This window comes from Dromaius novaehollandiae, chromosome 2 (genome assembly GCF_036370855.1).
Source record: "Dromaius novaehollandiae isolate bDroNov1 chromosome 2, bDroNov1.hap1, whole genome shotgun sequence".
NCBI classification, from domain to species: Eukaryota; Metazoa; Chordata; class Aves; order Casuariiformes; family Dromaiidae; genus Dromaius; species Dromaius novaehollandiae.
This window is the reverse complement of record NC_088099.1, coordinates 114,190,453-114,217,963: the sequence shown is the minus strand read 5'-3', so window position 1 is coordinate 114,217,963 and position 27,511 is coordinate 114,190,453. Positions and strand designations below refer to the sequence as shown.

At 38.4% G+C, this 27,511-nt stretch overlaps 1 protein-coding gene across 3 annotated transcripts in view; it reads right to left on the bottom strand.

The window, feature by feature from the left end:
* PIEZO2 (piezo type mechanosensitive ion channel component 2) overlaps window positions 1-27,511 on the bottom strand; it is a 320,150-nt gene that overhangs the window by 71,379 nt on the left and 221,260 nt on the right. For all 3 annotated transcript variants that reach the window (XM_064507195.1, XM_064507196.1, XM_064507197.1), the window contains exons 9-21: window positions 26,814-26,945; window positions 25,193-25,231; window positions 23,311-23,449; window positions 22,750-22,883; window positions 20,418-20,654; window positions 17,435-17,558; window positions 15,590-15,831; window positions 14,780-14,928; window positions 13,875-14,048; window positions 5,696-5,925; window positions 2,724-2,884; window positions 1,278-1,454; window positions 974-1,099 (exon numbers count right to left, since the gene is read on the bottom strand). In XM_064507195.1, coding sequence (XP_064363265.1) covers window positions 974-1,099; window positions 1,278-1,454; window positions 2,724-2,884; window positions 5,696-5,925; window positions 13,875-14,048; window positions 14,780-14,928; window positions 15,590-15,831; window positions 17,435-17,558; window positions 20,418-20,654; window positions 22,750-22,883; window positions 23,311-23,449; window positions 25,193-25,231; window positions 26,814-26,945 — 2,064 coding nt within the window. The remainder of the gene's footprint in view (window positions 1-973; window positions 1,100-1,277; window positions 1,455-2,723; window positions 2,885-5,695; window positions 5,926-13,874; window positions 14,049-14,779; window positions 14,929-15,589; window positions 15,832-17,434; window positions 17,559-20,417; window positions 20,655-22,749; window positions 22,884-23,310; window positions 23,450-25,192; window positions 25,232-26,813; window positions 26,946-27,511) is intronic.

Here is a 27,511-nt window from a genome sequence, read left to right as displayed (position 1 = left end):
GTCAAAGATAATGAATCTAGAATAATTTCTAATGTCAAAATATTATCTATTTACAACTGCAAAGCTGCTAGCATCAAGCCAGACACCACTAGGCAACTTCACCCTCCATGCAGAGCTCTTGTGTCAGCAATTGCTTTTCCCCATGTATATTCTTAACAGTGAGAGGCACATGGCATGCCCAGGGTTTAATAATGTATTCTGACTTTATTGGCAATTAAAGCTTGGCAGGTCTGCCCTCCACAAACAAAGCACGCAGAGGCAAGTCATCAGGAAAGAAACAAGGAATAAACCCACAGTTAGATTAAAACTTGCTGTTGTTCAATGAACAACTTTCCGATTATCTTAAATAATGAATACAGGACTTCAGAGATTCTTTAAACCAAGAGGAGTCATGCAAGATTCCCTTTGGGAGTTGACATGCTTTTACTTTAAACAGGATTTCTAAATCAAGACAGAAATGATAAAATATTGCTCATGGGCATCAAGCAAAAACGAGAAGAAAAAAAAATATCACTTTACTAGTGCCTGAACGAATTATTTGCTTACCTCATTACATTTTCTAAATTGTGGCTAAGGAATAAGCACTTAAAAAAAATAACTGCTTATAGCAGATACTATCATTCAAGGCAATTATTCCAACCAGACCCTTCAGTCCTTTGGTATCTGGTATCTCTGTATCTGCTTATTACTTATAGCTCTTAAATATAACATTCTTAGAGTACTTCTAACAGATGTAGAGTCAGAAAGCCATAGCTCTACATGCAATTTATCTCAACGGATACATGTGACCTCCTGAAACATGGCTGGAAATGTCCTACATAATAGAGCATTCTGCTCTCTCTTCCCCTCCATACTTCCCTATTATCAATGGCTTGCATCAAATATTTTGTGTGGCAGATGATATATTTCAAAGGCGTTGCTAATTTCATCACAAGTAAGAAAATATCTCAATACAGGTAATTAAAGAAGTTACCCTTAAGTACACCAGCAGAGGATAAGATTTCCTCAATCCAACCCACTCTGCAGGATCAACTGGCCCACTGTAAAGGACTGAAGTTTTCAGTTCTTCTAAATTTACTGCAGTTTCATTTTCTCCAGGCTAAAAAGAAAATGCAATGGTTTATAAAAAATCTCTTTGAAGCTACTCGGGGTGGCAATGATAATTAGCAAAAATACATCAGGTGTACTGTAGTTTTCAATACTTGATATGCTTCCTTTGTTCCTCTTTATTGAAGAAGGCAGCAGTCAAATCCTTTTTAGTATGTACTTGTACTCACCAATGTACAGTTACTGGAAAAAGTGCTGGGATCAATAGACGTGAGCTGGTACAACATTTTGCAGACAATAATCACACATGTCCAAACAGTGCAGATGCTGGATGCCAATGGGCGAAACTGAGCATATGGCAAAGCAAGAGCCCAGGCACATAAAAATACAAAGTTAAACAGAGACACCTGAAAACACAAAAACAGGATGGAGAGAAATTACATGGAGTAGCAAGAGAACTGAGAAAGTCTGACCTCTTCCATAATCATTCAAAATAAATCACTCAAAACAAAGGAACATAGAGAAACTGTGAGAAAAATGCTGAAAAAACATTTATAACAATACTCACAGTAATACAGACACAAAGTGGTCAGTGAAGAAGGGAAAACTTAATAGTCAGTTTAGGAAGAACATTATCTCCTAAATAATATTAATCCTATTAGATCCACAAAACTACGTACCCACCCTACAAACAATAGCATGTGAAACACAAGGGATGACAAGCTGGTCCTCCTGCTTTAGTACACATGAAACAAGGAGAGATGGCATGCATTCATTTGTCTATGGAACTTGCCTTCATCATTTTGACCTTTTTTTCCCAAAGATATGAGAAAAAGGACTTTTTTGCTATTTAGTGAATCTGGTCTTACTCAGTTCAAGAAACAGCTATGCTGGAAGAAGAACTTACACTGTTTGCACCAAGACACAGCTACACACGTTGCTCCATTTTCTTAAGGTGTATTTCCATGTTCCTGTTTCTTCAGTATCAGATCCAGTTAAAGTAATTCTCCTAGATGATCCTTCCCAACCCTGTTCTACACCCTCCATCCCTGGATGATGCCCACACACTGCTTGTGTAGCTATTCTAAAGGAGATCAGTGAAATAATCAGACTGAAAAAAACCTAGAACAGAACACTTTTCCTTTGGGAAAAAGGGGCTGGGAGAGAAGTAAGTTTTCCTTCCCCCAAAAGTCTGTCTGCTTGTTAATTTCTAAATCTGGATATTTCACTGACCTGATTCAGAACCCAGATATACAAATATCTGACCCTGCATGGCTGAAGGAGACAGGAAAGAGTGAGATAACAACTACATGGATATGGGGTGCAAAAGGAGAACAACTCAAACAGATTTAGTGATGTGAAATGCCACTGTGCTGTGAAATGGCTGCGGCTGGAGGGAGAAGTAGGGAAAGGATTACATCTCTGAGTCCAAAGAATTAATCTAACAAAACCTTAGTATCTGGATAGAGAGGGAGGGCTGAGAACATCTGGGGAGGAAGAATATCACTGCGGGAGGAAGATGTCAGGGCAGGTCCCCAGCTGCTGACAAGCCCTGCTGGATCCCACAACTTCGGTAAGGTCTGACATGAAGAAGCAGGTCTCTCCCTACGCTTGGGACCACTGATGCTGAGAAGCCTCCACCACAGGCAAGATTTTGACAGTGGGTGTTTACTTGCCTCTTTCACTGTGACCCAGATGATGTAAGAGGAAACAATTTTGATGATGTGCAGCTCCAAAAGCCACCAAACAAAGACTTGCATCTTATGAAAATACTCCAGGAATTTCAAAAACAGCACTGTAAGGCGGTCGATCACCAGATGCCACTTGTTCTTTAAGTCTGCAGAGATGGCCAAGCATTGGCAGGAGAAAAACAGAAGGTTTCTGTAAAAAGGAATGCTTCAACAGGCAACAACAAGCTTCCTACTTCTGCTCTTTTCACCTTAAAATAAGGCATGAAGGAGGTTAAAGCCATGGTTCAGTGGTTAACTAAGACAAAATGGGATTGAGGCCCAACCAGCTGTGGTGGTCTCCCTTCCGTCTCACATCCAGCAAAAAGTTTCCCCATTTCAGGAGTGTTGATGGCAGCTTGCCTTGCCAATTCTGCTTTTCCTCTCTAAGAGAGGCCTTTTGGGGCTCCATTTTCCTCCAGTGTCTTTGGATCTGAACTCAGGCCTAGACCTCAGACTCACCAGCTCACAGTTTGATATTTGGAAGATATAGACCCAGTCTGTTTTCAGAAAGCACAAAATACTATTTAGAAAGCTTTTCAGCCAGTTTGGAAGAGATCCATGCACACTACAAGTGGGATTCCTATCACATGGCTTTAGCTGGCTATACTATAGATGTCTAAATTTGTCAGCATCATCTATACTGCCTTGCAAACAAGGCACACCTCTCAGGTACAATTTATGCCATCCCAAGATAGACATCTAAGATAGTTAAGACAAACTGCAGTCCAGAAAAGCCTATTTCTCTCAGTTGGTAGGGAGCTCTAGCAAATTAAGATCACTAATTTGGTGACTGAAGCTGGGTGAATGTTTCCTTTCATAGACAGTATTTTGCTGTAAAAGTCATCCTCCCAAAAAATAACCCAAGGTGCAAGAATGTAGCAACAGAGAATGTCTGTTACCTATGAGTATGTAGGATAATACATATGCTGAACAGTGCTAAGTGCAGTCTCTGCTTGTGGGCTGGCTAGAAAGTCTCATACATATTCTTACGAAGTCTTCATACTGTATTAGATGTTTCAAAGTATTCTGGAGACTAGGAAGGATTTTATATGCTGTGAGAACATTCTGATAGTTAATATGGAAACATCAGAACTGGAGACATTTAAGAATGACACCAAAACACATCACTGTCTAATCTGGTAAAAATGCAAAGGAGCGATCACCTTCTATATGCAATTATTTCAACTTACCTGGTCATTTTGTAAAAAAAGCAAACCCACATGATTATTCTGTGCGTATCTGTCGTGAAAAAAATGTGCACTTTTGTGTGAAAAAGCTGACTTTCGAATCAAACTGGCCATCAAATTCCAAATTCTAGATTTCTTTCTTCTGTCTTTTTTCCCTAAGCCTAATAAAATTCCCTAAAATCCTAATAAAAATACTAAGTGGTGTAAATTCCCCGAGCTTAACAAATTAATTAAGTGATAGAACTCCATTCCTATATGAGTGCTTTTATAAGCATAACGGGTATATTTTAGGAGAGTATTTACAGAATTAGATGTTCTCCCTCACTCTATCACAGTATTTGTTTAAATTTGCATTGTGCAAGGTACTTCCAAACGCTGCCAATTAGATGGAGCAGGACAAGGAACTATGGTAGAAGGCTCTGTCTGCATGTCTAGGATAATACAGAGAAAAAGGCCCTATAATCACAGGGGATAAAACACAGGCCTGAGTGCATTCATTGAAACATTGCATATCACTTCATAACAAAACCTGCACACACAAACATGTTAAAATAATATTAGCAACTCCAGCTTCTTGGCCATTTAACAAGAATGTTAACCCTTTGGCATAAATACATGCATATACAGCCTACAAACGGATTACACATTTACAAGCAGCATCTCTTGCTGTTGTCAAGCCCCACTTCTGGCGGTGCAGAGAAAAGGCTCCAGGGAGGAGGCCGCAGCTCCCTGCTTCCCTGCATCGGTCTCTCACTGCTCAGGGCAACCTTCAACAGCTGGCCTTGGCCCCCAAACCCATCTGGCACGTAGGGATAGCCATGGTGCAACAAACTCCCCTCAGAGACCATGAGAGAGCTGGCCAAGAGAGATTTCCATGCACCATGAATGTCTCTTTGAGGGGGAACTTCCCAGCCAGGAAAGAGGAATAGGTTCAGCTCAGCTCCCCAAGGGCAGCCAAGTCAGATAAGTTGCCATTTTGCCTTGACAATGACCCTGTCCCTATTTCTGCGTCACAGTCCTATGTATGTTGGCATGAGCAGCCAAGTCCATGGTAAGGCTACTTCCAGACAGTTCGGTTTCCTTGGGTGTCAAATGCTCCTCGACAGTTTTCATTCATGGTTCATGGTCCTAACTGAATTATGGAAATAATTCATGTTAGGAGCTCATGCTGGAATATCAAAGACGACAACATCAGCCTCATCCATGCCTGCCCGTAGGCATTTTTATGTTCATCTGGCATCAATTACACATTCAGAAGTGAAAAATATGACATTAATGAGCACATGAATAATGAAGCAAAGCCATTTGGAACTTCTAGAGCGAAGTGCCCTGAAAGCACACAATGTCAGAGATTAAAAATGTACATGTATTTTCTTTATTTTAAAGAGATTTCACCCCGAAGGAGTTCCTAGGATTTGGGGTAACCTCCTACTAATCCATCCTGTACCACCTAGAAGACTTCCCTCCTAAGAAAGAGAGGTTTGTTTGGTTTTGTTTTCATTCTCTGAGCACCCTACAGATAACAGTATAATTTCTCCCCAGAAGAAACTGCAGACTGTTGAATAATTGACAAGTAGCCATCTGCTCAAATGAGGCTGTTTTGGCAAAGACATGCAAAATTAGAAGGGAAAAGTGGCAAATGAAGTGAGCAGGGATGATCAAGAATGAACCGCCTGTTGCCACTGTTAAATAAGGATGAGGAAGGCAAAACTAGCAATCTTCAGAGCTTACCTGTAGTTTCTTCTTCCTCCGATTCATTGTCTTCATTATCATCTTCCTTCTCCTTGTCTTCCTCATCTTCTTCTTTTCCTTTTTCATCCCTCCCTTTCCCTCCCTCCCCATCTGTCTCTTCCACTTTTTTCTCACCAGCCTCTTCTAGCATTTTATCCTCTTCCTTTTCATTGCTGGCTCTTAAATTCATCATAGTTATATCAGGCAGGCTTCCATCTTGGTGTACCAGTCTGTTGGTAAACAGTACCATGTCAGCAAACTGAGCAGTAATGACATGATTTTCTTTTTCAAGTTGTGTAATTAGAAAAAATAAACAAATTTGTTCATGGAAAATGCCTTAGAAGTGGAAAAGTTAATGATTCTGGTACTTTCTGCAAACACACACTGCAAGTTGAGTTGGAATGTATTAGTAACTACTTCTCACTCAGATACTAATGGTTAGTTAGTAATGAGTGGTATTGACACTTAAACTTGACATTTTCCCCATTGGAGAAAATGGTCAGAGTTTAAGATGTAGAAGCATGAAATGACATTGTTTAAGAGCAAACATTTCATGACTTCACAGGGGACTTACTCATTTTGGTGGTTTGGTATTTTTTTCTTGAGGCTGCTCATAGTAATTGGAACAGAAAGAAAAAGGGAGATGAGAACAGAGGGGTTACAGAAGACGGTCATCGACAAATATGTCATGCTACATCACAAGTAGTAAAGCATTCTCCTACTCCATCTACAGAAGCCTTCCAATGCCAAGAGCATGCCATCATGACATTCACAGGGCGCTTCTATAGAGGACCACGGAACTGCAGCACAGATGGAAAGGGGGCGATCTATTTACACCAGTGCTAAAAAGGGTCAATATTGTCCCATGCTATCAGTAAGGCAGCTCAAGCCAAGTATCATCACAAGTATCTGATGTATTATTGTAAATGTATTTTCATCTTCTTCCAATTGAAAGATGCAACTGGAAGCCAAGGAATTTGCATGTATTCTTCTGGCTATAAGTTTGTGAACAAACTAAAGGAAAAATTCCATAGCAGCCAAGGAATTTGCAAGTATTCTTCTGGGTATAAGTTTGTGAACAAACTAAAGGAAAAAATCCATAGCTGGGGATTCAATTTATTCTATCATATCTTTCTTTGCTAGTGCCATTCATTCTCTCTCTTTTCTACACCTCACAGAGATTTTTCCTTAAATTTAGAACCAGTCCTTACTAAACCTATTAGTACTTTTCAGACTACCAAAATTAAGATACAATAATTTTAACACAGAAATGGTAATACTCTATTGTCATGACAATTCTTTTGAGGATTTTCCAACATTAATTTTGCCTTTACTGAGAAAACAGACATTATCTTATCTTCTAACACACAAACGGCTTCAGAATAATATGAAAGTCATCAATTTACACAGGTATTTTTTTCGTAGCTGTGTTGCTTTTCATACATATTAACTGATATTTGTGAAGAGACTGTTCTTAATCAGTAGCTTAATTCCAAATACCAGCAACTTCATGGACACAGAGATTGTACCCTGGATGTGAATTATGCTGCTATTCCCACACTGATTCAAGTTCCTAGATGAGGAGGGATAGAATCACATCTTGTGTTTGCAGAAAACCTGCCTTTCCTAATTGGCAGATCCTATGTACTCTCCTAAGCACTGTGCTTACTGCCATAGTTTCTTTGAATAAGACTTCTTACAACAAAATCTCTCTTTTGCAAGCCCTTATCTGTATGATCAGGTCACTAAATGCTTAGTTATGCTATCAAAATTACTACATGCAGCACGTTTTCAAGCATCTATTAGACTATTTCTGGACTAATGCTAACTTTAGTATGCTACAGTATTATCTCAGGGCTCTGTTCTTCACGATGTGAAATTCTGGCTTATTACCATTCAGGCATGAAATTCTGCGAACTTAAACGATTTCTGCAGCTCAAAAAACTAAAAATTTAGATTTAGCCATCTGATCATTAAAAATGAGCAACACAGTCTAAGCAGTTAATGACAAAATCAAACAAGCAAAAGTATTTTTCCAGTGTTTGGGAATTGCACTTTCTTCATGTTGGAAACTCTGGTGCCTCAAAATGAAGGAAGAGCTACAGAAATTTGACTAAACAATCCTCAACTAGTAATATCATAACAATTGCCAAAAAAGCAGAAAAGGTGGCTTAAAAATAGAATTTTAATAAAACAGTCAAGCCTAAAATAATCTCACTGAATAAATTCATCCATGACAATGACTACCTAAATCCCTGATCATGGATTGGGCTATGAACCTGAATGTCCAATAATCTGAAATCTTGTATTCTAGACCATATTATATTTGCCTTGTCCACTAAAATTAAGACTTTTTGTCCAATATACTTTATTTTCAGAAGTAAGCAAGCATATATACAATAAGAACATTCAAATTTCAGTAAAGAGACTAAACAACAGTAATCACTAAAATGACTAAACTTTGCATATCTGTGCAGAACTCTTAAAATGTACCAATAGCAGGCTCAAGTATAAATAAGAGAGAATGAATTTTCAGTTCAGTTCAGACCTCACAGAGACAGATTCCCAACTAACATAAATCATCAGAGCCCATGGCAAAGGCAAGGGCCCATGAAACAAGAGCATCCATGCACAGGTGTAATTCCACTGATTTTAGTGAGATATCTTCCCAAGTGACTTTTATGATGGAAAAATCTACATTCACACTGGTGTAAATCAGGGATATATTGACTTACCTCAGTGTAAACTGGACAGAAACACAGTGACTCTAAAGGATTTTATATGGGAAGACTAATCTTTATGTTACTCATATAACTCCCATTCAGATCCTGGAGGTGATGGGGTTATAAATGAGAACACATACAATATATACCTGATAAAGCCTCAATATGACCTTAGTTTTCAGTATGTCAGTGCTTAGCTATACTGACGTAACTGTGTGCTCAGGAGATCCAAGGCTAGATAAAAAAGCCATGCCCATTTTTTAAAAAGTTAGTCTATTTAGAATCTTTCTTCACAGACTTCCACATTTATTCCTAAGGCTGCTTTCCCTTTCTTTTCTCAATTATAAGATTGCATGATTTCATGTAACAGACAACAGAGCTAACAGCATATAAAAACTGCACTGAAAATTTAGTACATCTAAGACAAGTTACCTCTTTAGGCTTCACAGCTGCTAGTCAGATGTAACAAAGTCAGAAAGCACATACTGGTGGGAAATTATCAGAGATAACACAACAGGTATTGTCTCTGATACTTAGGAAGAGAAATAACTAAATATCTGATTAAAAATGCAGACAGCAAGCCTTGAAGGCATAGCAGCTAATGGTTTTAAGTGAGACCGTTAGTTGTCCTCAAAACAATTAAACAGGGTATCAACAAAGAAAAGTATTCTAGTATATCTAGCTGTAGGCATCAAAGCAATTTCAGTCATACTAAAATCAGATATGTGCCCCAGGTCCCTGCTGGTGCCCTACTACTTTCATTTATTTGCAATTTGCTAGAGCAGATTAATTTATAACAACTTACTGGTTCCATTATGAAGCATCTTTTACCATTGGTAATTTTTTTGCAGTAGGCTTATGTATTTCTTGAAACTTACTGCCTCTAAATTATTTCTCAGGTATCTGTCACTCAGAGTTTCTTGCTCTGCAGGACGTTATTGACCCATTTGTCCCAAGTACCCACCATGCAAGAAGCAAGCCGAGCGCGCAGTGCTGTGCAGTTATTGACAGAGCCCTGAGCTACATCACAGCCACATCTGTGCCCAGTCCTGTCCACCCCGACCCTAAGCCTGACATGTGGACTGATTCCCTGCCTTCATCTAGGACCTGCCTCACCACCACGGACCTGCTGAGAGCTCACCATGCTGTGGGGCACCCCTGTTACTGCCTCCAAACCCAATCCTGACCCTCATGTGCTGGCTCTCATTCCCAGCTTCTGGTGGGTGAGGGCCCTCCCTGGCCATGCCCCTTGGCTCCCACCTGCCCTTCCCACCCCCTGACACTTCTTCCAACAGACCAGGTTTCCAGCTCTGGTGAACCTTTATGAACTAGCCTAGAATATACGATGATATTTAAAGAAGCAGCATGAACACATAACATATAAATTAACCTTTTATTAGAGCAAGTATTCACAAAAATCCAGTTGAGGGATTTTCTCAGGTTTTCTGCTTATATTCAGTAGCAACAACAAATGCAGAAGTCCTTCTAAGGACTGCAAGGGTCTAAGGACCTTTGCTTAATTGGCCCTCTGAGCTGACTAAATAGAAGTCCACACTTACTGCACTCAAATATTTTGAAAAGAATCCCTTTATCGAGCTCTTTGCAAGAATCCATTTATAAAACCATGAGAACAGCAACGTGGGCTTTGGTAGGCTGGATCCTGTCACACCTGACTCAGGCTCCAAATTAACAGCCTTGGCCTGCACTGCTTTCTGTGTATTGGATGCTCTATCTTTGTCCTTGAATGGGAAATCTGAGTCTGTACATGCTTCTATCTTCCTTGAAAAGAAATATTTATTCCACATTTAATTGACCTGACCCTCAAATTCCCTTCCGCTTGGCAGGTAGACCAGGGTGTGTGTGAGAATGGATGCACATGCAGGCATGCATCTTTCCATGCACAGACAAAGGGTAGATAAACGAGCCTCCTCAACCAAGTCTATTGTCTGCAGCCAAGTACAAATAGCACCAATTATGCCTTTACTGAGGCATGGACAAAGTTTGAGAATCCCAACAGGAAGATGAACTCACAATGTATAAATACCCAGGAGAGATGTATTAACTACTTCACCAGTTAGTAGGTTTAGAAGACTACAATACCTGAACAACAATCTCTCCCCTGCTTATTTCACAGTACTGTGCAACAAGAACATATTTTCTTTGAAGGCAATTAAGAAGTAACAAACAAGCTAAGGTATATCTTTTTTAAAGGAAAGGAAAGATTGAAGTACCCACCTATTTATTATTAGATAAACACGGCCATTGACTTTGGCATGGCTATGAGGTGGGAGATGAAAGCACAAGAATGCATGAGATGGCAATGGGAAATGAGTTAGGGAGAGAGAAAAGGAAACCATTAAAAAGAAACAAATGTAGTTTCCTGTCTACCAAGAAAGGCATATTGTCATAACAAAATACCAAATCTGAAAGCTTAACACATCATGCAGTGAAAAGTCTAGGAAGCTTATAAATACAATACATGGACACTCAGGGTGCAACTTCAGTTAGAACTACAGGTACTCCCTATAGATCCCAAAATGTAAGAACAGTCACTACTGCTTTATCTCACCTAAGTCCCAGAATATTTTGTTCATTTTAAAAAGTAGATATTTTGTTACTCTTTTATTTAAAGATGATTATAATGAAACATCATACCATAGTATTTGTCTGCTTCAAAGCCTCTATCTCTGTTATACCACAATTCATGACGCAGCAAGGAAATGGGCTTATAAAGTCTTAATCAGAGGATTTTCCTTTCTCTGGCAAATGCAAAATTGACCCAGGCCCTCAGTTCTATCACCTCTATTTGTAGCTGGCAGAGCCTTATTCTTGAACTCACTTCACACACTTTGCTCATGTGAAACTATCTTAATGCAAGAGAAGTTTTAGGCATTTTAACAAGACTCTGTAGTTACATACAGACATAATACCACAATCATATGATCAGTCCAGGGGCTAATGGAAGAACTGGGGCTGCTTTTCACTTTACTTTCATGACCAGATCTCACCTGTTGTGGTTGTTTTAACAAGTTCTCTATTAAAAGGACTGACTTCTGTCTGCTTACTGAAAAAAAAAGGTTCATTTTCTTTAATTTTTAATTTTTTCTGTAGCAACAGAGGCAACATAAAAGCAATTTTGAGGGGTAAACTGCTAAGTTGAGGAGTTCTGCTAAGAATTTTTAAGGCAAAAGGAATAAATGAAGCTTAGTGGCTTTGTAAAAATATTGCATATTGTTACTGTACATATAAGTCTTTAATCTGTGTTTTAATTGTCCCTGCAACTTATTTCTATTGCTAGCACTACTGTTAAGCTGGTGCTAGCAGCTGTGCTAGATTTTATCAATCTTTATGCACCATCAGTACAACTGTCAGCTGAGTTCTCATGCTGAAGCTTTGAACTGTAAAGTCAGCTGATCTGCAGTACTGATTATTTATTGTATGAAGAGGGAAGAAAACGGCTGGATCTTCATATGTCAGGCAGTGTTTATGACAGCACAAACAAGAAAATGTGTTTTGATTTGGGAATTGGACAAGCTTGTGAAAAGTTCTGAGGAGGAACAAATAATATATGTGATAACTGTACTGCAAAATGACAAATGTGGCACATTTCACACATTTAAGATTTAAAAATATCTAGCTACTTATCTTACAGTTCAGTACAATCTAGTACCACACACAGACTTAAAAAAATTTGTTGTTCATAAGGAAAAAAAGATGATTATCACACAATCCTCTTCATTTGTTACTTTGCTTAAGCCTATGGTGGCAACCCATTCCTACTTTCAGTGTCCTGTCCCAAGGATACTTACTCCTGGTAAAAAATTATTTTTACTGACTACAAATAAAATCCACATACTACAATCTTCTTTTCTGATACTAGCCTTTTCTTGCCTTTGATTTTTTTGCTATCAATAAGATGCTGACAACATTTTGTGTCTTTAGTATCAGTGGCTCCACCCTTTTGAGAAATACGTCAATTCAGTTACAGTGATTTTCTCCATTCCAGCGTTTGGCAAGCCGTAGCTAGTACTTCAGCATCTTTCATCTACAGTAGAAAGACATGTAAGTAGCAGTTCCAGAGGCAGAGTGCTGCACTGTGAAACCACCTACAGCTTGGGATTGTCTCAGGGTGTTTTTTTCCATTTTTTGCCTACCAGGATCACACCAGGATGGAGGTGCAAACTGTTTATATGTTACTCAGCACAGTGCAAAGTCTTCAGGCTACAAAAAAACCTTGCACAGTTACTGCAAACTGTGCTGATTCCTCCTAAATGCCTCAGGTAGGGCACAGCCCAGCTCGGATGCCCAGCTAGGCTTGGGTTTCAAGGCTTGGCTGCCCAGTTCAGAGACAGTAAAGTACATCTGCTGCCACACAAAAAATCTGCGGTGGGCAAGAAAAGTTTGCTTGCAGACCATTTCAAAGGGCCCCTGAATTTGCTATGGCTTTTAGCAATTCAAGAAGAGCAAAAGGCAAAAGTATTATGCAAACAGGCATTTAAAAAGATAAGTAAAAGAAAAAAAAAAAGCAACATTATTAGGAATTCCTTGTCAAGTTGATTTGTTTTGTTTTTAACAACCTATTTAAATACAGAAACCGGAATTTTGCAGAAGCAATCTGTAAAAGTAGAGCTTATTCATGTGCATTGAGAATAGGGAACACAAGCATACTTGTACCAGACCCTGCAGAGACGCTTCATACTAGATTGAATGCCTGAAAACTGTCTGAAATGTTTTGTTGTAAAACTAGTAAGTCACAGAGCAGAATTCTCCGCTAAGCTAAACTGTCATTATTCCACAACATGCTGTGGTGTATGTGATGTAATGCAGCTGTCCCTCACTCATAAAAATGCAGCCAAGTTACCCTTATCTATGTACAGGTGAATACTTTAAAAATATTGGCTAAATGAGTTGGTTTCTTTAGAATTAAATCAATGCATAATATGACACGATGTATTATATTTCCATTTCTGAAGTTCAACTTAATAAAAAGGCCTCATTGTCTGAGGCGATGTGATATTTTCCAAAGATCTCCCAACCTCCATTTGGTCTGCAACACAGACATTTAAAACAGAAGTAGTCCAAACTAAAAGCTGTATTTCCTATTATTGCCAGGATTTACAAAAAGACACACATACCAGTTAAGCATCTAACTCCTGTTAAAAGTCAAAGCCAATGAGATAAATGCATAAATGTCATTGATACCTCTGAAAATGTACCCCCAAATAAAAAACTTAAGCATGTAGTGGAAAGGGGGGAGACAGATACATTGGTTGTGGTTTGTTTGGTGGAGTGGTGGGGTCTGAGGGAGGCTGATTGTTTTTTCTCCCTTTTTTTTTTTAAACCAGCTAGTCGTAACAAGGACAAATAACTTTTTATGAAAAGTGAGCATTAAAAGACAGTCAGAAACAGTGCTTTCATACAGACAATGAATAGCTCCATTTAGTTTGTTTCTTTACCTGTAAATAGTGTTGTCCTGTTTGCTGATTACAGCTTTTAAATCAGTGAGCTGGAGAAAACGGTCATGGAAGTAGTGAAGGTGTAAAATACACGCTAGTAGGAAGGAGGTGGGGATAAAGATGCGTGTGAATAGCTCAGCCACAGAAAATCGTTTTAAACCAAGATCCGCTAGTCTGAAAAACAAAGCGGGCCACTAAGTTATCTTTTCACAAAATCTTTTCTGTTTCATGAGACCTTATTACAAATCATTTCAAATGGGAAATAAGGGGCTGGTGTGTCTTTCTAGATCTTTAAATCCTTCTAAAGCAGAAAGTTTTACAATGCAGATATCTTGCACTTGGACTCAGTAATTCAGAGAGATATTGTAAGTGTACAGAGCCAAACAAACCAACCCTGCCTTATGGGAGCCAAAGAGGTTGTCTCTCACTGGAAGTCCTGCACTGAAGATCCCCTCATATTGCGTGTAATCATGTAGACTCCCATTGAGGAATGCCCAGCACATCAAGAGGAGGAAGCAGCTCAGCCCTCCTCATTAGCCTGAGTGCAGGTCCATTTCGTCAGCTCCAGACAGCCTGCAAATCTACCCTGAACCTCTCCCTGCATCTTGTTCAAATAGTCAAAGAGGTAGAGAGAAGTATTGGCATCATTTTGGAAACAGGAGTGGTGCCGAGGCCCTCGCAGCAGACAGGGGGGAAGAGAAGACTCTTTGAGCCCCTCTCAAGTGCTTTCTCGTCTCTCTATTTTTCCACCAGTTAATCTATGGCTCCAGAGCTGAGTGCTTAAAGTCAGCTATGCTTGAGGATGGTCTCATGATCTGTCTCCATTACAGGAAGGAGGAGTACTCTCAGAACATTCCACCATAATAAACTCAAAAACCCACTGTAAAAAAAATTCAAACACTTACTTGTTTTCATCCAGGCCTGTCATGTTCTTCCACAACCCTGGGAATGACTCAAACTGGTAGGTATAGATGAAGATAAGCACCAACATCGTGTAAACGACCACTGACATCCAAAAGTATTTCAAAATCCTTCTCCACCATTCATAGTGCACCTGAAAATCACACACTGAGGAAGTTAAAACATGCTCACAGCAAAGTCACTGACAAAAATATTGACAATGCTGTACTAGCAAATGAAGACTATTATTCTTCCAATCTGGCCTAAGGTAAATGATGTGTACCCAACAGCAGCCACAGGTCTCTGAAATACAGTTTTTACACTTGGTTCATATGCACTCAAGTTCTGACTTTTGTGTAAAGTCAAAGTCTGTCAGGACATGGCCACAGGCACAAAGGTCAGGGACAGCTTCAGTCGCTCAGTTTCACCACCAGGAGTCAAGGAGGAGATGGACTCCGTGCTCAGTAGGGTGTGGAAGCTGCATAGACCAGCCATCGCAAAGACTGGTAGTAGGAGTACAGGTCCACAAATTTCCATACAGGTTCTCACAGTGATGCAGAATGGAGTCCCAGAGGGGAGATATGTATTGTAGGCATTTATTTAATTTACACACACTTTGCTTGCACTATAATCAAAAGCCAAAGGAGAATTAGTCTCCTCAGCCTCTTCAAATGATCTTATCACTATCACGTTGTACCTAATGAAAGAACAAATACATCACTTATGAATTTTGTTCTGCGCTACTTAACAGTCAAGTTAAAGGTATGAACCATTGTATTCAAGGACAAAATTTAGTCTAAACTGTTTTCACTTACCTGATAGAGGGCCACACAGAACAGGAACAGTACCATATAGATGATTTTGTACATGACAATTCTACCCTCAAAGCTGACAAAGAAGAACATGCCCCCACAGACGTAAATCCAGTACTTGATGAACATAGCCATCACTAGCTTCCCCAGGACTTTCATAATATCCTGTTCATCATCATCATCCTCTTCCTCCTCCTCCTCCTCCTCCTCTTCTTCTGCCACTTCTCCCTCTTGCAATTCCTCTCCTGCAAAGACACAGAGTCACATCTGGCCTCCATCTATTTTGGAGATTTTACTAAGAGTTGAAATGGATGTAAAGTAAAAGCTCTGTGCACAACACAGAAATTTAAACACAATATTCACAGCAAGAGAGTACACTTCTGATTCATCTACACGCCTCCAGAACAAGCAAAAGAATTTTAGTATCATATGAACCTCTATCTGCTCTCAGAGCCATACAGCACATTGCTCTATGGCCCTACCAGGCATGATTCTACGCTTTGTCTGACATCCAAGGAGCTATAGTGGAAAATTAGAGCCTAAGGGTTGTATATTGGATCATGGTCAAAACGATATCCATGGCAATACCTATAATCCCAGGAAAGAAACCTTTTAAACCCAAAAACAAAGAAACCACCACCACCGCCAAAAAATCCCTGATCCTGAGTTTAGGGGGATAAATGTCCTCAAGAGAATACTGTGGTTTCCTCCAAAAACCACACACAAGAGAAAACATTAACATAAAACCAAACAAGCTTAAAAAATATAAATGCTGCACTAACACTGGTGTTTTCAAAGAAACTACCATGTTTCCACCTTCTTCTGCTGTGCCTCAGCCATGGCAGAAAATGCTTCACCCTGTGAAGAGGCCAGGTTTCCCTAGTTTTGAACCTTGTGAGGCTCATGGAGGGCAGGATGGGTGTCCCGTCAAGAACACACATGAGCAGGTATTCAAACAATAGGCTTTCTCAAACTCACAGCACATAGCTGTAATGTTTTTCACATCAAGAACAACATGGAGACTTCACCACCAAAAGGGTTGCCCATTCCTTTGTCCCCCTCACCGCTGCTCTTCCCAGACTCTTTCTTTGCTCTTGCCCGTCCTTGCAAAGCTCTGACACTGATCAGATGTTTTATTGAGCTGAATAATCCAACAGGAAACTAGGTCATTTTTTTTCTGGGCTGTGCCATGTCAGTGAGTGGAACTGCTTCAGCCCAGAATCCAGAGGGAGACAGAAAATGGTAAGGAAGGTTTGGGGGAGCAGGTGCCCAGCAGCAAAGGACGGAACAGGCAGTGACTTGTTAGATTAGGTTAAGCTGTAACAGTCAACTTCACTGTCAGGTCTGCTTCTTATTGTACATGCTCCTGCATTTTAAAATATACATACTTACTCTCATATTGAAATTAGAGGTATAACTTCTGCTCTTGTACAAGTGTTTATGTACAAAGTGCAGCTTCCAAGGACCTTAGCAACTGACTTTTCCTGTTTAAACTCTTCTTCTCCTATTGTTAAACTCCTATGGCAATTCATCTGTTAGTCTGAGTTTGGGACACAGGAATAAATTGATTATTTGAAAGTTTTCCACTACGTTTCTCAAATGAGTCATTTTAATGTATCTTCCATCTTTTGTGGTTCAACTGTAAAGCAAATTCTCATTTGTATTTGATTTTCTGAAGTTCAAAAGTTTTATTTTTATATCACCTGAGAGATTAGTTGCACATGGATTATGCAGTGTCTTTTTCAGCTGATAACAAATGCCCTGCTAATTGCTTTCAGCATTAAGAAAAGCAGTAATTGGAACTTCTGTTATGACTGAAGGAATCAACTAAATCTGATGTGATTTTACCTTTTTCTTCATTTTCCTCACTTCCAACTTTGACCTCAGATAAAGTAGCTTCTTTTAGCTGAAGTGCTTTCTGCTCTGTGAGGTGTTGCCTAAGCAGTAGCCAGAAAGTAATCGTGAAAAGAATCTGCAAACAAAAATCAAAACAAAAACAAGAGACACAGACTAATTGTATATCACACTTCCTGCTATTGAAAACACGCATTTTCAACAACTTTTCATGCCACTGTTTTCTCTATCCATCAGAAAATGGCAATGATGGCATCAGTGTCAAAGTACGTGTCTGTGGAAGTTAAGTCATTTAGGAAACATATTGCATTAAAAACAACTTTATTTTTATTTGCACTTTTCACGGGAGTATTAACTTTCAGTCTGCATCTTTTCTTAGATGTATTTACCTATTACATTCTATTCTGCCTTCTTCTATTCAGTTTATTCTTCCTGTCTTAAAAGTTTAAGGATTTTCTGGTTATGCTTTGATCAGTATAACTCCCATCTGTCCTTTTCTGTTCCTTTTTCCCTTTCTGCAGGGAACAAGCACAGCTAGGGGAATGCCTTGTCATTATTAGAGTTTGGTAAATTCTAACTCTTTTGATATAAGAGGTTTGGTAGTTTAGGTGCTCAAATACAATTAATTTAAAAATCAAAAATTTCTTTGTGTATCTTTATGTTACAAAAGACACAGTCAACTAAACAAGCCTTGCATTTGGAGCAGACAATCACAACTTTTGAGATGGCTCTTGACTCCTGGAAGAGCTCTAAGAGATGATTAATTCTGTAACAGTAGGATACCTCAGAAATAAACAATCTCTTCAATGAAGAATGCACTTCCATGTTTTAGAAAGAGCTAAATTAAACAGGCTGCAATACTGAGAGATGGCCAGGATTCAGAAAACAGCATGGTGTCTATCACACACCTGATTTTACACTTACATTCTATAGAACTTCCCCTGATTTCAGTGGTGCAGAAAAGGGATGATTTCACTACTTGATAGACTAGAAGAATAAAATCTCAAATAGGAAAAAATGTAAGAGTCAAGTAGGTTGTACACAATACAATACAATACAATGACAAGGCCAATAGTGAAATGTTAAGAGCTCTTTTGTTTTTCATCTAACATGCAGATACTTCATGGGGGAAAGGAGAGGTTAGAAACAGCAACAGCTGTTTACACAGGCCCTATGGCTAAGGCTTGGCTGCCACAGAAGATCCTCAGCCTGTGTGAATTGTCACAGCTCTTCCAGAAACCTGCTGGAGCTCTGGCTTTTGCTACACAAACCTCTGATATTGTAAAGCACAGATTTATTCTGCAGCAACAAGCTCTGTCTCACTGCTCTTAGCATTTCCAGAGCCACAGCTGGGTCTAAGATGAGTTTTGAAGGGTTGTAGATTGAAGAAATGCTTTTAGTTCACCTTTCACAGCAACCATTTTATTTCTTTTTCAGACATGGACACACATTCAAAGCATGTGGAAAATTATGCAGAGAGAATTACAGTATATTGCTTTGGCTCTTTCTCTCCTTGCAGAATACAGTATTTAGTCTTTACTTAAATTTACAAAGTGCATTATATTAAGCCTGAAAAAACAGCAGATGTCTTCTCTTAGTTTTATAGGTGTGACTATCTCATCATATATGCACAACAGTTTCCTTCCTTGACACCAATTAGTTTTAGATAAGACATTTGATGACAGCTAATCAGAGACCGTGGCAAAGGGGCTGACACTATATTAAAACAGTTAAAACTTTTTAGAGATTCACAAAGTCATTGAGAGAAACTGTAGAACTTACCTTGGCGAACCCCTTGAGATCTAGCTGTCTTACTAAACTAGCTCTACCTTTATGGGAGAAATAATACAGCACTCACTAATTTTCAAATGCATTAAGGATCCAGAAATGGTTGCCCAAAGGGCAACGCCAACCAGGAAAATCAGTTGCAGGATCACCTTAAATGGAAATTAGGAGGCACAAGGGAAGTTATACACTTAGCTCAAGGGGAGCAGTGCCAACCAGATGCATTCTCTGAGATGCCCCGCTTGACTGCTCTAGGAAATAGATTTCTATTTATGCTCATTACAACCCCCAGAAGCAAGACTGCAAAACTCAATGCATTTTGTAGGGCTTTCAAGACATCAAAGGAAAAAAATGTGATGCACTAGGATCAACAAATCCTCTTGTTTGTGACCTGAAATGGATTCCAGGTCTTGCTGCTTCAGGTGTAAGAGTAAAGAGCTAAAGTCCAGCTACAGTCATGCACTGCTGCTTGTGCCAGATCATAAGGGACTGAGTAGTATTAGTAATTTCAGTGACACCACAGTTACATTTGCCATCATATTCAAAGACAGACCTCAAATCCCATCTGTAACTGAATACAGGAAAAGCAGTGCCACAGTAAATAAAGTCACTAAAACTGCAAAGTGTTTATTCAGCTGCCCACAATCACTGAGCTGACTTTGTATTCAGAGCTTCATACGGCCCCTGCTTGGCTCTCACTACAACCAGTAGGTATTTTGCCATTGACCACACAGGTGCGGGGTTTACGGTTTTGAAGGCCAGAAGCTTCCATGTGTGATATCATCACTGAAGGATTCACAAGTAGCTGAAACATCACATTCTCAGTTATGAGAGGGGAGGTTTAAGAGGATAAAAATTAATCCAACATACCAAATCACATCTACTTTCACATCCATTTTGTGGATCCGAACAGGTGAGCAATTTTCTACCCACTAAGAACTCTCCGCAGAATTATCACAACAGTTTCCAAATATGTTTGAAACGTTTGTTTTGATATTAGATTTATGAACCAGAAGCAAGTTTTGCAACAACATTTTAAAAATTACTTATCCTTCTTTGTAGAACTGCTGCTGAACATGGTCATACCAAATACTTAGGATTCATTCTTTAGAAATGCCAAGAGCTCCACATTTTTCATCACAATATATTTTACGGTGTTCATAAATAAATCTCAGCTGTTCATAACACATACCTTAGATGCTAATTCCCCAGGTTCCTTTCTTTCTAAAAATCCTGATACTTCAGGAAGCTCATCGTTCTTTAGCTCAATACTCCATATATACTGCAAAGTTAGCAGTAAATTTCCATAGAAAACCATGAATGGTGAACTGATCATGGCGTATTTCCTTCGGTCCCGAATCATCCACAGTGTGCAAGACCAGATCAATAACACAAAAGTCAACCAGCTGTGATATGTGATACTCCAAGCCTTGTGGAAAGAGAAAAGAGGAAGAAAAACATTCATAGATTCACTCAGGAGCAGTGTTGCTGCATATTGCCAGTCAAACTTTACAGTGTTTCTCTACCTAGCACACGTTTTCATTGTCATAAAACTCCCACCTGTATTAATCAGGCCAGCTACAACAAATCCCTTGGAAAACATGCTGACAATGGATTCTTAAGAAATCCAGAGCTGAGGACGAACCTTTCATTGTACATCAATCGGACCTTGGTAAGGTTTGTAAGCAGACTAACAGAGATGGAAAATACTGACTAACTTTTGGGCTCACAAGACCTCTTGCAAAACTAGCAGCAAAGAATTCAGAGTGGCAATAGCAAGGGCATGTTCAATACCTAATCACGTTCAAGGCCTTCAGCAGACTTAGAAAACAACGCTGACTCCATACTGTTCTTGCTTTTGTGGAATCAACTTAAAATGGAAAACTTTGGTATGTGCACTCCTAATCTGAAGATCATTTAGTCTGCACTAACCATGTTAGTTGGCTTCCTATACTCACAACTATCAAATGTTTTGTGCAGCTGGCAGAAGTCAGTTACCGAAAACTTATCTATGTATACTTGAGGAAAAGTATTGCTTTTTAAAGCATTTGCTATTATTCATATCTCATTATAGATTTAGGGCAAAATTCAGCTATATTTTGGTATAAATCTAGAATATCTGTCAATAGAATATTTTAGTTTCCCTTTAAATTTAAATAGAAAATTATGAAACATTAAGAATATTTTAATCAGGTTAGCTCAGCCCCTCTGGAAATGGTATCTTTTAGGGTATGTGAAAAACACTAATACGCTACTCTTCTGTTGTTCATATAAGAAATTAACATTCACTATGTTTAGCTATGCTGTAAGTGGAATGAGGTCACATCATAAATGAATTCATAGATGAATTTGGCTAAGGTCATTTAAAATGGAGATATTTCACTACGGAAAAATCTAGTAGTGTCTCAATATCATACTAGAAGAAGGGTCTTTAAATACCTCTCCACCTTTGATATTGGCAGATATAAGCCTAGAAATGAACTAAAAAGGAAACGCAAAGCATGCAAGCTTAAAAAAATAAGAAAAAGAGGCATTGTGGTAGTAAGAAAATAACCACTTGCCAGTGTGTTAAAATGTATCAAGTCAGATCCAGATTCTACACAGTTATTTTATTTAGCTTATAATGAGAAACTTTTCCTGCTAAAGGACAGCAAATAAAGTTTGAAATCAAAAAACCTACCCACGTGTATTTTCTTTTCACTATATGCAAACAAAAAGCAGCCAAACTAATTTGTTTTACCATTCTTAATGCAAAATTGGGCCAAAAAACTTTATGGAAAATTGCATCACAGTTGAAACCTTTCCAAAACAGTAAAACCAAAGCCTGTATTGGGAATATAGACAGAGAAATAATCATCTTGATAAAAACTAGCTACAGTGCAACTCCAGGTATTTGCATCCAGTGGGCTTAAAAGCAAACAACAAAATGAAAGGAAAAATATAGGTGATAAGCAATATAATAGCAAAATCTTGCTTAGCACAACGTTGTATTTGCCTTGAGACTTTTCTGTGTCCATATAGGAAATCAGAGCTTACAGATCTTCTTTGTCAAGAGAGTAAATTGTATTCATGCTTCGATTCAAAATGATATAGAAACTATATGGGTATTGAAACTACATGGAATTTTAATAGAAACTATATATTTAAATTTACTAGATGAGTGTGAAATGCTTTAAGTTTGCAGACAAATTTCTGACTGAAGCACAAGCATGACAAACCTGCTCATACAAAAGCTTCGGAATTGATAGAAAACTGAGCCTCAGTGATTTTCTGACATTCAAAAGATAACAAAACATAGGGTTTCCAGTCCTGGAAACGTGATGCTTTATCCAGAACCCTGTGTGTTGCCCTATTGATAGGTCTATAACAGGCTTGAGAACTATGTATTAATAATGTAAAAAGGAACCAAAATGATACATACAGATATTTTATAACTCTGATGCAAACACTAACTGAAAATCAACAGACCAGATTAATCCCAGGAAAACACTGAGAACACATTATTTTTTGTTGCCAGTACTTACCATCATAGCTATCAGAGCACAAATGTAACTTTGTTTCATGATAAATTGGAACACAGAGACCATGGCATGTAATTTAACATTTTCTTTTTCCTCCTGAGTAACTTCTTCTTCCTCTTCCTCCTCCTCTTCCTTTTCTAAGAAGAAATAAGAAATTCTTATTTGCAATTCATACTGATCTAAAAGTAGTATATGCACTTTCTCCAGGTAAGTATCCCTGGAATGATTTAACCTGTATTCACTCTGATAGCTACTGCTACAGCAACTGCCAGCCCAAGATGGGAGCCAAAGAAAAATTACTTCTGAGCACAGTAAAGCAACACAAGACCTATGATCACTGTGTTGACAGGCAAAGAGGCAAAGTATGTTGGATAGTATATGCCTGCAGCCCAATTTACAAAGTTGCCAAGTGGTCAGTCATCATTATAAAGTGACAGCAATTATTTAAATTTCAGCAGGCCAAGGAGCTTAACAAGATGAAATAAATGTGGTAGGCAGTGAGCTGAGAGAAAGAATAATAAAATATGGAACTAAGGATAATTCCTAGGCAATTCTTTTCACTACCTGACATGTCATCCGAAGGCTCCCATTTGTACTGTGGTGTTGAGTACATGTCTGCTTTGGCTGGACCATTTTCTAATGGAAGCGTGGGGTGGATGGTGTGATAGTCAATGGGGTTCCCATTCACTGTTACCAGCAAAACCTGCCAGAACATCGGAGAGAGGCACCACATTTAGGGCAGCTCTTACAAGAATGAAACCCCCACTTCCCTGCTTCGCTAGTGTTGGTTTTCTAACCTTAAAGGAGCTTAACGAGTAACTGCAGTTGGCTCCTTCCAAAGAAATTGATACTTTACAGTCTTGTTGCATGCAAAAGTAGCACATAACTGCTTCCAAAATTATTTTTGGGAGCTTTTTATGCAATATCAATAAAATAACAAACTGGTTTCTGTGAAGTTCTTTAACAAACTGTAAAATGCTGCTGCTTCTTTGAACTTCGGCACCTATCTCCTTTAAAAGATTTCAAAGTTTTTTCAAATTCCTATAACTTCACATTGCATTAGGCAGCACTTCAACTTACAGACAAGCAATCTGAAAAACAATAAAAGTGTGGACACACAAGCAAAAGCTACTGCAGTCAGCTGAGCCATGGTAGCTGACTGCATGCTCTTCTATGAGGAAGGGTAAGGTCAACTACATGGCTCAGTGCACAAATAACTCAGTGAGCCCCTACTCTGACGTCCTGACTCTCCCAGGTTAAACTGGCAGTTTACAGTCAAGCTGGGAAAGTATCAGGATCACCTGGCTAACCAGGCTGGCTAAAGTTCAAAGTGGTAACCTCGAATTTTTCCTCCTTCTTATGGCTACCTAATACGTGGAGATTTTCAGACTTTAGTTCACATCTAATTAATTTCCAGTAGTTACAAAAATAATGGTTATAACTGACTTTCAATTTTAAATTATTACTGGAGAGATCTACAGTTGCCGCAGTTAATAAAACTGGTTGTGGTAATTATTGTTATTGATTGTTCAGCATTTATGTCACTTGTTAGTACTAATTCAGCATCCCTGCATTTTTTTCTTTTTGTGAATTGAATTTCAGCCCTTGTACTTGTTTGGATTAGAGCTCCAGCAGCAACAACCACAAATATCTCTCATACTGGCAGAAATTCACATGCAATGGGTTACTAATAGCAGTACATGCTGAAGACTGACTTCTGTTAAGGCTCTGAGATAGGAGTATATTTTGCCCAGAGAAACTGTGCACTGATTCAGACTCTATTTCAGGAGAACAGTATCTGGGTTATGTTCGGTTACATTCAACAGTTATACCAAACACAGGCTGTGGAAGACACTTAGACTGGGTAACAGCCGTTCCCATAATTCATCCACATCTCCAGTCCTCTGTGTATGCCGAACTGAGGGAGTGTCTCTGCTTTCAGAATCTGCTAGGATTCCTAGCAATCAGGATAAATGGATCAGTTGCTGTCCATTCAAACAGAGATCTGCCTTTTCTGTAATTTGTAAATTAAACTCGTATGTGTTGTCAGTGATTCTTTAAGGGCCTCAGCATTTCAACAAGAATGAAAGAAAAAAATATAGCAAAGAAGCTAAATCAAGGTTTAAGATGGCTTGCAATAGAAAGCATATTTGGTATCTTATTTAAACCCAATGAAATAGCAAAGATCATTTGCCAGTTGGTACTACTACAACACTGTAATTTCAAAGGATCAAGCTTAGGGGCAATCATTGCGTTCTCTGTGTAATTATTAAGGAAGCAAAGAAAATTATATTTGAGATAATCAATTATAAGGTAAATGAGAGACTAACCAAAATACAGAAGTTTTCAAAATGTCAGCTAAGCTTATACTGTATATATCAGTGTAATTCATATTTATATACATTAAAAAGAATTACAAAATTACAAAGACTAGTAGTATACTAACATCTGATGGCTTGTATTCATCTTGGGTCATTGACAGAAGCTGCAAAAAGCAATGCAAGGACAAATTATTAAAGAAAAAGCACGGCTCAAGCATTAATAAGTCTAACTTTCTGAATACAGGCATGCATATTTGCTGACTTTTGCAGAAGGTTTGCATTAAGGAATTCAGAAAGAATTCTTAAAAAGCCAGCAGAATTGTACACTGTGCACCATAAAATGATATTTAGTATACCACAGGTACTGACATGACTTTATTATATGGTCCTGCGAATTCTAAATAAAAACTGAGAATGCTGTATTGAAATTTTAGGTACTAGCTCAAATAATTAATCAGTACGGCACTATGATGATTAATTGCTTTCTAATGATCCAATGCTTAAAAACTAAGTTTTAAAATGATCATTAGAATTGCTCTAATTATAAAACTACTTCTTATAAAATGCTTAAACAAATACAAACTGTGATACTTACATTTCTAATTATTAGTAATATCCTTTTCATCAGTTAGAACTATTCTTCATTGAACAAAAATGATTGGTTTTACCCAAGGCTGAGTGATAAATGCTGAGCGATCACCAGAACATGAAGTAACACCAGTAATTTTTGTGTGTTAAAAGAGTGCACTAAAGGATAATCAAGAGCTACAGCAGTTTTGTCTTTCCAGGAGCATCTTCCACTGAAGTCAGTGGGAAGTTTTTCCAAAGACTTGTGATTCATAGAAGAAAAAATCTTACACCAGTAGAATCCTCAAGTGTGTTAAAAGTCCCAAGTTCATCTTTCTGTATCATTGTATTGGTTACTCTAGTATAATTTTTTGTCTACAGGAGATTTTCAGGAATATTTCCAATGCATGCCTTTTCTAGTTTTTCTATAACAACTGTTGAAGATACTAAACTGAAAACTTAAAATTTCCACTTAGATAGTTGAATTGAAAAATGTAATAATTAATAATTTTTTTTTGTTAGTGTAGAATCAATTCATTCATTTGCTACCCCATTTACCATTACTATTATTATGACAGAATTCTTGGGGCTTGAGTATATGTGGCTGAACTGAATATTCATATACACCAAATTTGACTGCAACTAGTCAAATGAAATTTTGAATTGCAATTGGCGAGGATTAAAATCTGACAATTTCTGGGAGCTTTTACACTGTCTTCCCTACCCTGATATCGACATCCAACAAGGGCACCAGCATGCCTGAAGGCAGGTAAGCTGGCAGTTCCTCAGTAATTACAAGGCAGATCAAAACTTTACATCAGGATGTAGCTCCCCGGCAGACTTTCTAGCTGTTTTGTGCAAAGACAAGACCCTGATGCTAAAAGTATGCCCCAAAACTTATTAGATGTAGAAGCTGAAGATATACACCACGTTCTACTTTTACTTCCTTGGACTGGCTCTTGCATTTTTCTTTCTTTTTTTTACTAGTTTTTACAGAATAAACTTCCTGCCCTACCACATAGCCTTGACATTAAACCAGATTTACATAATCACACATGCAAATCTTCTTACTTAATGCCTATACCGAGCTGCTTCCATTAATTACAAAGGAACTTTGGTAAAATTAACTGTAGGTTTGAAACACATTTAATGCAGAGAACCTTCTCCCTCCGGCCTTACTTTTCTCTCATCGGTTGTGTAGTGGCTTGCATACCACAGACTACGTCTTCTCTCTGCTGTCATCGGAACTGGGCTGCAGGCTATTTCTTTGTCATCTTCTCTGCTACTGGATTTCTCTTCATGAGGCATCTCCTAAACAATGCAAATTATAAGACTAGTTATAATCCTCTAAATGACGTTCTTACAAGAGGAATTTAAGTCTTCCCCTAATTGATGTTCCCTCTCTAAAGTACGTCTTTGAAACATGTTTTAGTGTTTAATGTATTATAGCTATGAGGGATGACTTTTACTGAGATGACATTTTCAGAAATAATGACAGAGCTATTCTATAAATGTTAGTCCATCAGTATTAAGATATTTCCTGATAGTTACAGGATTTCAGAATTACACAGATTTATAGATCCTACTTTACTGTATAGTTGTACCATAAGCAATTACACAGACATTCAATCTTCAAGACAGTGCATTGAAAGAAAATTCACTCTTCTTTGCTGCCTATATATGAAAAGAAAATTCTGTTTCATTAAACTGAAGAATTAAAAAGAAAAGCTCAAAACCTTTTGACCATATGTAACTATCATTAAAGGCTAACCTAATGCACTAATCCATGTCTCAATATCTAATAATATACTTGATACTGGTTGCCCATCTAGGCTCGTCTGGACTTGACTCTGCACCACGAAAATACCTGTGTATGC